The sequence below is a fragment of the Hippocampus bargibanti genome, linkage group LG12 (assembly GCF_051943395.1).
Source record: "Hippocampus bargibanti isolate YZ-2025 linkage group LG12, ASM5194339v1, whole genome shotgun sequence".
Classification (NCBI taxonomy): domain Eukaryota; kingdom Metazoa; phylum Chordata; class Actinopteri; order Syngnathiformes; family Syngnathidae; genus Hippocampus; species Hippocampus bargibanti.
The window spans coordinates 16,720,905-16,734,806 of NC_142745.1; the positions used below are offsets into that span (position 1 = coordinate 16,720,905).

General features: G+C 42.6%; 1 protein-coding gene across 2 annotated transcripts in view; it reads left to right on the top strand.

The window, feature by feature from the left end:
• igsf21a (immunoglobin superfamily, member 21a) overlaps window positions 1–13,902 on the top strand; it is a 208,373-nt gene that overhangs the window by 180,636 nt on the left and 13,835 nt on the right. For both annotated transcript variants that reach the window (XM_089010127.1, XM_089010128.1), the window contains exon 6: window positions 7,207–7,699. In XM_089010127.1, the coding sequence (XP_088866253.1) occupies window positions 7,207–7,699 (493 nt within the window). The remainder of the gene's footprint in view (window positions 1–7,206; window positions 7,700–13,902) is intronic.

Here is a 13,902-nt window from a genome sequence, read left to right on the forward strand (position 1 = left end):
GTCCAGTTTGAATGCCTTTCTCAAACTCCACAAAACTATTTTTTACACCCAAACACCTACTGGGCAATCACGTCAAAAATAAATGCATTGATAAAAAATTGCTCATCCATTACCCGAGTGATCTTGAGGTGCCGTAGAAATTAAAATGTTCATTCATATTTCAAGACGTGTTGCCATGATGATGATGATGATCAAATGAATGTAGAAGTATTCAGACAGACATGTAGCATACATGCATAAATGCTAATACTGTATATGTTATATGGTGTCTGTTGTGTCCGGAGGAATGAGAGGAGAAGAGGTGCTTTGTCAACGTCTTTATTGTGCCACCATGTTAGTCTACCTTCGGTCGTGACGTCACCGATGCTTTTCGACCTGTCGCAACATTCTGTAGCAGTGTGATATATGCTACATTTACTATGCTACATTTACACCCCCCCCCCCCTCCCTGAAGGAACCAGAGAAACTCTGTAAACAAGGGAAACCGGGTAGACTGCCGATTTCTCTGCTTAGCCATGTGGGTTATTCTGCCATGCGATAGGCTAAGCACTGGCTAGGGTCTGAATATTCAAAATCAGTGATTTAATTGTCCAAATACCGAGGGCAAAGGCGAACACAAGCTGGCCAAGGCTCTGGCCCCACGGGCACCGCTGCTTCACCACGCTCTTCAAGGCGTCCCACCAGTGTTCTCGGATGTGTGACAGGACGTCAGTAGTCTCTGCCTGAGAAGCCCATATCTGCGACAGCCCTGTCGTTCGAGGGGGTCGGTGCTGCCACTCTCCTTAGGCGGCTGGAATGCCAACGCGACTCGTCAGTCAGACAGAAGGTGGTCGGTCCGAATTGGGCAGTAATCTGGACTGGTGCTGTCCAGAAAGAGTCCAATTTGTGAGAGCAGCTCGGACGGCGAATGCGGACCCAGTCCGACACAGTAAGTGTGCGTTGCTTCGCCCGGCGCTTCTCATTGGCCCCTCTGCTGGCTGAGGAAGAGTACGGAAGGCCGTCTGCTTGGTTGGAGCTTTCTCCGTCCCCGTTGGCCTGGGGGTGAATTGTGGCACCCGTATTGTCAGAGATGGAAAAGCCGAGTGCACAGAACAAGTCCAAGCCCAAGTGGTTGGTGCCATAACGGGATATTTGGAAGGTGAAGGGGGGGAGAGTCCTCGAGCCATAGCGCACTGTGAAGGTGGCACTGCCCACCATGCCAATCTAGGTTTGGCCATAGCCAAAGTCCTCAGCGCTGGCCTCGATCGGGAGATGAGGAAATAGACGTCGAACTGTGGACACGTTCAACAGTGACCTGGAGGCTGCAGTGTCGAGCAGGAGTGTTAAGCTCACTCCATCCAGTTCTTCGGCTGGCCTGGTGAGTGGCGTGACAGTTATGTTGACGTGGGAGCTGAGCGGCACAACCTGGCAAAGTGGTTCATCTTTCTGCAGTGCTGGCATCCTTGTCCAATGGCTTTGCAAGTTGGCACGCGTGTGGGGTGCCAAACAGACCCACAGTTGGCACACGGCCTGCGTGTGTTGGCCCCTTGATGTCTGACGACATTTACCTCGGCACCGTGGTAGGTGGAGGTGGGAGCACAGCGGCACATCCTGGCGAAATGATTCATCTTCCCGCAGAGTTGGCATCGTTGTCCGATGGCTCTGCAAGTGGGCGCACTTGTGGGGTGTGAGTCAGACCCATAGTTGGCACAAGGCGTGCATGTGTTGGCCCCTTGACGTCTGGCCACATTTATCTCGGCAGCGTCGTATTTAGAGGTGGATTCGTAACTGGAAGTGGCTTGTGGGAGTGGAGGGGTTGGAGCAACAATCTGTGCCAACGCGGGAGAGTGTGAAGGTATGGGTGGGTTCATGAGCCGAGCCGTTAATTGTGCTGCGTTCTCCAATTGGAATGCCATCTCCACAGCCTTCGATAGTGGGGGGTCGTCATGGGACAATAACAGTTTCTCCCGTAGCTTGGGATCAATCGTGTGCTCCACGAGTTGATCCCTAATCGTTTCCTCCTCCGAGGGGAGCTGTGTAGAAGTCCATCTTCGTCGCCAGTGTTGTGTCTGGAGGAATGAGAGGAGAAGAGTGGCTTTGTCAACGTCTTTATTGTGCCACCATGTTAGTCTACGTGCGGTCGTGACGTCACCGCTGCTTTTCGACCTGTCGCAACATGCTGTAGCATTGTGACATATGCTACAGTGTTATGTATGCAACACCTCAAATTCAAAGATTTCTGTTGGTCCCCTTCAGATATTTGAAGGTGGTTGGAGGAGGATTTTTTTGATGTTTTGTCCCAAAACTCTGTGGAATTTTACAATCCTGCTGTAGCAGACAGCCAACAAAACATTTTGTCCTGTAAGATTAAACCATTATTGGTCTATTTGACATCGCATATATGGCTGTGGATTATTTTTGAGGTCACGTTGTGACCTTTCAAAGTGCATGAAATAAAGACAGTGTTTGCACCAATTCTCTGTTCGACAAAAAAAAAAATAATAAAAACAAAGCCTGTATTTTCCGCACCATATGAATATTTTTTTTCCATATATAATTTACTTTCCAACAACTCCATTCACTCATAATGGCCTCAATGAAAACGAATAAACAACTGTTTTATTATGTTCTACATGCAGAGATGCCTGCTTTGAGTATTAAAAGTCGAAAAGCAGTGCAGCTACCATCATCCCCGGATCGCGAGTCTTCTGAGAAGCCGCCTTTCCGCAGTCAAATAATTATCATGCAAGACAAGGCACCGACACACACGCTGCAGAAAATGCCGTCGGAACCGAGGCCGCCGTAGCAGTCGTAAAGGGAGAGAAACTTGCAGCGTATCCGCTTTTCGTCGCCATTTGAGAGGCGCGCCTGGCATGAGTTTAATATCTGCCGACTGCTATGTACAAGTACAAACAGTCAAACACGGTCACGTGCAGCGTCGTCGCATGACAACGCTGGTGTGGGCCTGCTGATAGCGGCCGCATGCTGCGGTGGAACCAGACGAAGGTGGAGGTTGATAACGCTGAGAATAAACATGACAGACAGTGAAGCAGCCCAGCCGGCTGTTCTGAGCCTTCTCTTCTCGATGGGACGTTTCAATAAAACGGAAAAAGAAATATCATTCCGAGAGGCATCTCTTGCAGTTTAATAACGTCACCCCGTAGTTCTATTCATCGTTCACACGTCCCAGTAGCTTTTGTTGAGTGGGGGAAAACGAAGAGATTCTCTAATTACATTTCAAATTAAATCATTCACTGCCGTTCCTGAATTTAGTTGGGATTTGAAAAGCATGACATGGAGCGCCATTCCCGAATTGGTTCGGGTTTTTACTTGCAAGTGGGGGGGGGGGGGTGCATTTAAAGCTTTGGTCAGACCTCTGGCAATGTTTTTCCCTTCCACAAGGAGGCAGCATTTACCTTTTGTACTGCAACCCCTCAATGTTGATAACACTAGCCTCAGCATTTTTTCTGATGAAAGAAGAGAGTTTCTTACGATGTATTCAATGTTTATGTTGTCCTAAAACTCAATATTCTATGGATCCTGCAATTTGAGTGACAAAAATCATTTCGATGGGGTGGACAAATATTTGCACGTCGTCTGTTAAATTAAGTAGCGAGCAAGACAAAAAATTGTAATCTGAGTTTCCAGGTCGTATTGTAACCTTGCTCCCCTGACGTACACGTTGACGTTGGTTTGGCTATTATGTTGACAACCCAAAAAAGATCATTAAAAACCTTGATTGAGTTAAAAAAATGCAAAATACCATGTTTTCCACATTATATAAGGCAATTCGTAATAGTAGTATAAACCGAACATATGCAGCGTATTATAAGGCAAAACATTATTTAACCGTACAAATATATACCGTATTTTCCGCACTATAACTCAATAGCCTTAATTTTTCAAAAAATGACCTTATAATGTGCTGTATGTCATGCATATTAGCATATTTGAAAATAAAGTTTACTTTGACTTTGACTTGATAATCCAGTGCGCTTTATACTATATTGAAAACAAATAAAAATATGTCATCCATTGAAGGTGTGCTTTATAATGCGGTGCATCCTATATGTAGAAAAATGTTCAAATATTCCATTCATTAAAGGTCTGGCATTCCTGACAGTCCGGAAAATATGGTATTTATACTAGATTATATGTATTTTTACATATACTTAAAGCCTAAATCCACACTGCAACAATAAGGCACTCTATGGGAGCAAAGCCCCAGTTCACATATCTAAATCGAGTCTTGTTTTCAACAATTGCTGTATCTCCAACCAAATATGATGCATTTAGCACTAAATTTCAGAATTTACTTTTTGGGGTCTTCAATTTTTTTAGGAGATATTCGGAAATATGAATTTGCCATAGTTTATTGGCTTTTGTTTTTATTGTGAGGGATAAAGTCAGACGCCATATCTGTTGTGTTCTGTGATTCCTGAGTCTCCTGCAAGACTGCACGGTTTCTAGTTCAAATAAGGTTGTTTATTTTTTTGGCTGGGGGTCTTCGAACAGCTATTAGAACAGACCCAAAGGGGTACGTTGGGTCTGTTGTAATAGCATTAACTCCCCCGGCAGCAGGTAGGGATATGGGCTATGTTGTTATCGACAATTTTCTATTTTCAGCTGTAAATTAATAAGACGCGCACAGTTGTTTGCAACTTTTCTTTTTGTTTTTCTCTTGACAAATTTGCACGGCGGATGTCGAAAAATCACACAAGGGGCACAGTGCCCATGTCACAGTAGGGAATGTAATGTTTATTTTTTTGACACGTGTCACACTGAGCGACATTTACTGGCAGCTTCATAATCACTTGACAGAAATTAATCAAGTGTTTGCGCTGCTATTTGTAGACACATTGTTCTTTTATTTTTTGTTTCCGTGTTGTTGTTATCAACCTCCCTGTCAAATCGAGCTACGTATTTGAAAATTTACATTTTAACAGCTCACAGGAATTAATACAAAGTGTACAGGTCATTAGCTGGACTTGGACTCATGTCAATATAAAAAAAACACAGTATGTTTCTCTTGCCTCATTTTCTCGGGAACATAAGGTCCCCAACCCCCATTCCGATGAACCATCTGTTTTATTATCCATTTCTCAAGCCAATCTTTCTTCTGAATGAAATTACCATTTTACGACATCTCCAACATTCATATTTTAAATATGTTTCCCTCAACATGGATGTACATGTATCCTCTTAAAAACGTCTGTGAAAAGAATCTGGATCCATTTTATATGCATGCAGAAAAAGCACATACACTTTTTCCTGCGTCGTGCGGTGACATTTAAAAATAAATATCTAGTTGCAAACCCGACTACAAAATTGTGCTTTGCAAAATTGTGAAGAGGAGGGATGAAGCATAGCATTTTCACACCATGTAATTTGATCAATCAACTGGAGAAATTCAGTTCGAGACATCCCTTGGCGAGATCACAACTGCTCGACAAGAGTCTTAATAAAGACTGCAAAAGTGCAGAAAATGTCAAAAAGCTTTGTGAAAATGTCCGCAATAAGATGATGGATACTGTGGTCACATACACACACGCGCACACACACATTCAGGTTTACTGCTTTGTGGAGGACCACCTGTTTGAACTGACAAAACACACACACACACACACACACACACACACACACACACACGCGCACACACACACACACACACACACACACATTTACACACACACACATACGCACACACACACACACACACACACACACACACACACACACACACACACATACACACACACACACACACACACACACACACACACAAACACGTTTTATGCTTTGTGAGGACAACTTTTTTATTTACCAATGCGGGCACCAATCTTTCCAAATGATATATAGCAATGGAAAAAATTATACACAAAAGTATACACATTTATCCTCATCCCATCCAACTGTATTTGAACACTGCAAGCAAAATAGCAAAAAAAAAAATCACACAAAAAAATACAATAGTAGCTGTGCCTGTGTTTGTGACAAAACAAACACGCACACACACGCAAACATAAACACACACGGACAGCCATACACGCACACACAAACACACACATGCACAAACAGTAGCGACCCTTAAGGTACCAAGCGCAGCTCGTGGAGGCATACATTCAGCCAAGTGCATGTGTATCTATAATACTTGAGTGAAGGTATGTTGCCACAAGCAGCACTTGGCACCTGAAGGGTCGCTACCTTGAGTGCAAAAACAGCAATAATGAGTGCAAACAAATCCGACTACCACACAGCCTTTAAAGAACGGCAGCAGATGATATGTTTGCTTTCACATCGGGGAAAAAATGTATGTCCCCTGGAATGCAATCCAAGTGGATTTTTTGGGACAATGAACCTTCTTTTATGTGACATCTCGTTTCTCCCCTTCGGCAGCGCCACAATTCTCACAGGTGTGGTTGAGCTTAGCAATACAAGCATCCAGATCCGTACGTCGCATTGAGACCACCTGAATTCAGCCTATGTTGGTTCTGTTCACACAAGATAGATGATGTATTTTTAGACAACGCAGTGTTTTATTTATTTGTTTTTTTCGTTTTGTTCTTGTTGTCTTGTCACCGAGGCTGTGTTAGCTGCAACAAAAACGAGATCATTAGCTTGCAAGTCCTGCGTGAACTGGCTCAAAGGTCGCTCGGCCGAGAGCGCATGTTCGGAGTTGGTGGCTGCGTTTTCATTGAGGCCATTATGATGGCCGCATTAGGGGATCACGTTAACATGACTTGCTTATTTATATACAAGAACATTTTCCATTTAGTCCATAAGTGTTGTCATTATGGACTATTAAGACTGTTTGCTGTCAAGAAAAAATAGTCAGGAACTTTTTTTTGCCCAATCGTTAGTGTCAAAAGTACTGTAGAAATTTGTCATGAGCCCTTCTTTGGATTTTTGCTAAATTGTGATGATACAATGCAACATTAGTGTTTGGAACCATTTTCACCATATTTTTATCGTGAGGCCATAAGCCCCCAAATCAGGTGGTGTTTTGGTTTTTGGTGTGCTGGCGTCATTTCCTCGATTAATGGTTCAAAATATAATGATGGCCCAAACACTAAGGATCTGTCTATTGCACGAAGGTGGCTGGGATGGGCCCCGGCACTCCTTTGTGAAGAAAAGAGGTTGAGAAAATGGCTGGCTGGATGAATGGATGGATGGATGTCTTTTGGCCTCGTCCACAAACCAGTAATTGATTTATTCTGTTTGTTTAAGGTCTACTTCAAGCGGGACGGCGAGCTGATCGAGGTGATTTCCTACGTTCAGCCCACAGCCGGTGATCAAGGTGCCGGTGGTGGTGGCGGCTCGGCAGGCTTTCGAAGAGCCAGGCCGCTCATCAGCCGGGACCTGGACGAGACAAAGTTGCAGCGCTCACTCTCCCTGCTGGGCCCGGAGAGCCGGTCGGCGCGTTTCTACACGGAACGACCAAAGCGTTTCCACACTCAGGGCCTGCAGGCCGCGGAGCCCAGCCCCGCCACAGAGGTCATCCCGGAGACGGTGGTGAGCCGAGAGTTCCCCCGCTGGGTCCACAGCACGGACCCCCTATACTACTTCAGCCACACGCACATCCCGCAAAGCGACGGCTCGGTGGTGGTGCAAGCGCGGCTGACGTGGACCCTCAACCCACAGCTGGATAACGATGCCCTTTTCAGCTGCGAAGTCAAACATCCGGCTCTCTCCATGCCCATGCAAACCGAGGTCACATTGGGTAGGATGTTTGTTTCTCTTTTGTACTTATTTGTCGTACACATGTCATAGTTGGAGAAAAAAATCCACTAAGTTGCTTTCACGCACATTAAATGCTAATTTGTGGCCGCCAAATATTTACTAAACCCTTGCATTTTCCAAATTCTGCCATTGTGAAGTTGGCAGATTTTTGGGCAGACCCTTTATTGTTCAGCTTTTGGCCAGTTGTATGCCAAAGTACCAAAGAATTATTTTGACGTGCAAATAAATGCACGAACCCGCTCTGTTTTTTCGTTCTCAAAATTAAAAACAAAGATGGCTCCAAGCTTTTGCAATTAACATTTCAAATGTGAAATACTGCCGTCTTTCTTCTGCACATGAGCGTCCTGATCCAAGAGAAGCAACATAATTGTGCAAAAAAAAAAAAAAAACAAGCACTCAAACTGCAAAAACACTTTTGTGCGTGCTTTCCAAAATCAATAACGTAACAGTACCTGTTAATCATCTTTCTTTCGACCGACCAAGAGCTGTTCTTGTTGCATCACTCTCGGGTCCTCTGTTGCTTTTGAGGCCATAAGATCAGGACTGGCACAATTTTTAATTTTTCTCATTGTCAATCAGTTCATGAAAACTTTTTTGTGACATATTGTTGGAAGGAATCCTGTTGCTTGAATAGAGCAGCATGAACGTCCGACGAATGGATATAACCACACTATGGTTGTAGCTTCTATTCTATGCGGTATGCATGAAATATATATTTTTTGTTTTAAAATGGCCCATTCATTGAAGGTGAGCCTTGTACTTTTTGACTAATTGTCAATTTTGAAATATGTGAAGTTTAGCAAAGCTGAACCTTGAAGTTGAAGAAAGGGAAACTCAGTTTTGTTGTGTGATTTTTAAGCATATGTTCCCACAGAAAATTTGGAACATAGGGTCAATTGTGCGTTACATTTTTTTATTTTTAATATGTGAAATATCCAAGTTGTTTCTTACTTTTCTTATTGCACATGGTGGACTCCAAGAGAGCAACTGCTTTAGTGTTCCTTTGCTGTCTCGCTTGCGGTCCAAATTTTTGAGTCACTTTGAATTTGGAATAATTGACGTTTCCCGTTCCTTGGGTCTGCGTTGTGAATTTGTTACAGGTTTTTCCTCGCTGTTAACCTGCGGCGGCCTGCCTATGTTTTGACAAATCACATCACTCACATCTCTAATAGGACGGGATGATGTGATTATATTTTATTCATGTTCATGAAGCTGGGTTTTTGTTGCTGCCAGATTTTCCCCGGCGGGAATCGCGCATCGGCGAATAATTCCTGGCGGGGAGCAAGAGCTTTCACTGTTCCGTCCCCAGCTGGAGTAGAGAATTGTAGCTCATCACATGCAAAACTGTCTCAGCAGCGTCAGTTGGCGACCCGGCGACGTGAGCGGTCTTCATCAGACGAAGCGCGGCGCGGTAAATATTTTAACAGCTCGCTCTTCTCCAACATGGATGATTAAACCCATGACAAAGCACGCCGCACCCATAACTCGCGCTAAATGTCAACGCCGCTTTCTTTCCGACAGGTTGTTTGAAGCCGTTTGTTGATCGCCAGCGTCCCATCTGATTTTTCATTTCGAGAAGAAAAGGGGAACAGAGGACGAGCAGTGAAATCATATTGTATTTGCATTGCCAAACTTGTCAGCACATTTGAGCAGAGGCGAAAATAAAAACAGTGACGTGACATCTCAGCAGTCAAGGTTGTAGACCAGGGGTCGGGAACCTATTTGAATGAAAGAGCCACAAAAGTAAAATATTTAGTCATGTGTTTCATTGAGAGCCATTGTTAGAACGATTTTAGATGCACATCCTTAAACATCCAATTATGTTATACTCATTTTTATTTGTCCAGTTAGTCTAAGTCAGGGGTGCTCACACTTTTTCAGCATACGAGCTACTTATAAAAACAACCTAGTCAAAATGATCTACCCACGACGAAAATGCAAAACATAATTATTTTCAAATGTTTTAAGGATTCTTTGTATGTACAATGTATGTTGATGTACCTTGCATAACTGAATAAGCCAATATTGCACAACACACATAATAACTACATATACATAACATAATACATAACTATAATAATAATAATACATTTAATTTCAAGCGTCTTTCAAAACACCCAAGGACACTTTACAATAAAAACAATGAAACAAAGCACATAACCATAAAACCATAAGTAAAATGATACATAATAAAATAGCACATAACTATTAACATTTTTTGTAATTACAGTAAAGTCTCGTTATATCGATATTCTCGGGAGTCCGAAAAAATATCGATATAACCGGGACTATCGATATATCCGACCCTGCGCGCATGTAATTTTCTCCTTGCGTTCATAGAAATAGTATCGTAATAAGCGGTACTATCGATATAACCGATATCGATATAACGAGACTTTACTGTACCTGAGTTTACTTTGATGACTTGCACCGAATTGAATCAGCCAAGGATGCATAGTCCGGACAGTAGCTGCTGACAGCCAGCCTCAAGCACATTTCCAAATAAATGTTCATCATTCATGGTGGAACGGTATTTGGACTTAATGATGTTCATGTAGGAAAAGGCTGACTCACATAAGTGGAGCCGAATAATGCAGTCAAGTAGGTACCACATTTTCCACTTTTCCTGTGTGAGTAAGTTACAGAACTGTCCATGAGCCCTGGACCTCAGCAGTGAGAACACTCACAATCTCCGATGTCTTTCCACATTTGCTGGGTTAAATCATCAGCCGTGGCTTCACAGCGCCCTGTAACTGTATGTCTTGACAGCTGCAGAGCTTTGATTGAAGATAATATCTCCGCCTTATTTTTAACGTATCTGAACAAGGCGTCAGCTGCTTCAACTAATGTTTCTTTTACCATCTCTCCGTCTTGGAAGGACTTATTGTTTTTAATGGTGGTGTGACTCACCCGGAACGATGCTTCGGTGGCGGCTTTCGCTTTTGAAGTATGTTGAGTGAAAAATGACTGCTGTCCGGACAACTGGGATTTTATCGATGAGAAGGTTTCTTCAGCCGTCATCTGTACAAAAGTGAAGGTTTCGGACGTTTCGCCTCCTATCCAAGAGGCTTCGTCAGCGAACTAAAGTCTGACTGGTCGTATCGGCCCCATTTATATATCCCTAATGTCCAGACATGGTGGCGCCGGACACAGCTATGATAGGTCCCTACTCTCAGGTTGGGGGGGCAGAGGACCCCTCCCTGTGGCCCCACATCAGTGGGGCCGATACGACCAGTTAGACTTTAGTTCGCTGACGAAGCCTCTTGGATAGGAGGCGAAACGTCCGAAACCTTCACTTTTGTACAGATGACGGCTGAAGAAACCTTCTCATCGATGGACCACTCCTGTACGACTGAGGGCTTACACAGACGTATTGCTGCCAACTTTGGGAGAGACATCCTTCTGCTGGTACGTAACTTAGAAAAGGCCACCTTTAAATTAGCTGATTTAAAGAACCACCTCAGATTCAATCTTAGATGTAGACAGAGCCGGTTAATTCCTAAATGCTTGAAGCAAGCACCCCTGGAACCCGGATACTTAGCCGATAAAATGCAACAAAATTATACTAGGAAAATTCTAAATTTGCGAATTAGGAGACTTAACATAGAGATAAAAAACAAACAGTCAGAAATAGAAACTTATTATCAGCGATTACAAACTAAACTGGGATTTTAGTTCGTCCACCGTCCTCTTTCGCAGCTGGCTTTTCGGCGGGAAGTCAATGTCGTATTTTCCATGAACAGTCCGAAAAGGCCGCTCCACATTTTCCCATTCCGTATGAAAGTACAGTAAAGTCTCGTTATATCGATATCGGTTATATCGATAGTACCGCTTATTACGATACTATTTCTATGAACGCAAGGAGAAAATTACATGCGCGCAGGGTCGGATATATCGATAATCTCGTTATATCGATATTTTTTCGGACTCCCGAGAATATCGATATAACGAGACTTTACTGTAATATGTTTTGCCCCCTTACTTGGTCCCGCTTTTTCACTCATTGTGATCACCATATGTTTTAGCAAGGGTTTAAAATCTGAGGTAATTCGCTGACTAGCTTGTAAATTTTGCTGCGTTTAGCGCCGTTGTTTCCGCATGCACGGCGACCTAAAGGTAAAAATTCAGTTGCCATCTGAATGGTTGCCCTGTACTGATCGCGATCGACCAGTCGATCGCGATCGATGTAATGAGCACCCCTGGTCTAAGTTGTTTCTCTCTCTCTCTCTCTCTCTCTCTCTCTCTCTCTCTCTCTCTCTCTCTCTCTCTCTCTCTCTCTCTCTCTCTCTCTCTCTCTCCCTCTCCCTCTCCATCTCTCTCTCCCTCATCCTCTCCCTCTCTTTCTCTTTCTCTTTCTCTTTCTCTTTCTCTTTCTCTTTGTCTCTCTCTCTCTCTTTCTCTATGTATGTATGTACGTATGTATGTACGTATGTATGTATGTATGCATGTATGTATGTATGTATGTATGTATGTATGTATGTATGTATGTATGTATGTATGCATGCATGCATGTATCTATGTATCTATGTGTGTATCTATGTTTGTAGTTTATCTTATAACCTTACATCATATTTGTAGTGTGTACTGTTATTCAAACATTCTTATTTCCGCCATATATAAACTGGGTGGGGAGGGCTTCTCTTTCTCTCTGGCCTCCTCAACTGACTGACCAATGTCTCTGCTGTCTACAAGATTAAAATAATCTTTTTTGTTCAACACCTTGGTTACAGCTGATTTTCCTACCATCTTGTAACACAACAATTATTATTATTATTATTATTATTATTATTATTATTATTATTATTATTATTATTATTATTATTATTATTATTATTATTATTATATCAAATTATTAATATCAAATGACCAAATAAATTGAGTGGTTATATTTATTTAGTGATTTGTACTTTAACATTCTTTTCCATTTAACTTCACCATTTTTGGATTTTTTTTTTTTTTTTTCAAAATCGCTGAATTTTGCGTTCAGATACTAAGGAGAGACGAGCAGTGAGGCAGCAGCCGGCTGAGTCTCACCATGGATTGCACAATCACTATGCTAACTGTGCTGGCTTGCTCTGCAGTTAGACCGCATTGCTGTCCCTCTGCATATCGCTATTAAAGTGTTCAAAAGCTTTTAGTATATGAGCTAAATTTCTAGTTTAGCTGGTGTATATAATGTTCAGTCACTCTACATTATAAACACTGTACTACAGTGTTTATTTTATTTTATTTTTATCAAAACTGTGCATATGTGAGGCACACAGTTCTCCTGCCTCATGACAGGGGGCGCTGGTGATTACAGATTATTCTTGCGACTCCTCGGCTGCAGAATAATAGAATTAGTGACAGCAAGCTAGAGTAAACATAAGTAAAGTGCCACCATCCAGTCATTTTTTCGTGTTGCTTGGCCCTATTTTCAGAATAGAGGATTATATATCTAAATTGAAAGAATTTTCTAAACTGGACTTTCAATCGAAGCAGGAGATAATAATGGAAGACCAACATCTGACTGTATAGCTCACAAACGGTTAGGGATGAATGTAAATCTCCTGGACAGCTTCTTAGCTTTTTGGCCAAGAAGGATCTCATTGAAACTATTCCTGAAGCGACAAAGTTGCTCCAGCTCATGGAAGAGGAAGGCAGGCGTGACACAGCCTGCCTTCCTCTTGGTTTCCGACGCTCAAGGGAAATTTGTCGGTGTTTTCTCTCATTTTGAAAATGTATCAACTTTAATTTATTATTTTAAAATTTTAGATTTAACCAATTTATCGGTCAGCGTCGCCATTCTACTTCCAGAGTCCTTTCGCTGACAGGTTTTGCTCGTCTGGATGATTTTATTTTGTGCGACCACTAAATTGAGTACATTCCTTTTTACATTATGTTTGTCGTGTTGTTGCTGCACAAGAAGTACCTGCTTAAAGGACAACTGACGTCTCCGGACAAGTTGTGTCCATAATTTGTAAAATGGCTTCAAATGACTTCTACTGAGCATATTTTACAAAGATTCCTCTGCATATAGCTATATTTTACGTTTTAAAACTTGTGCTGAATATTCAGGAAGTCTTGTTTTTGAGTTGGTGACGAGTCCGTACGTGACGTCACTGAAGGAACGCCCCTGACCGAAATAAAGGACACATTGTAGCAGTCCTTCCATCTTGTCAATGTATTTTGCTGTACTTGTTT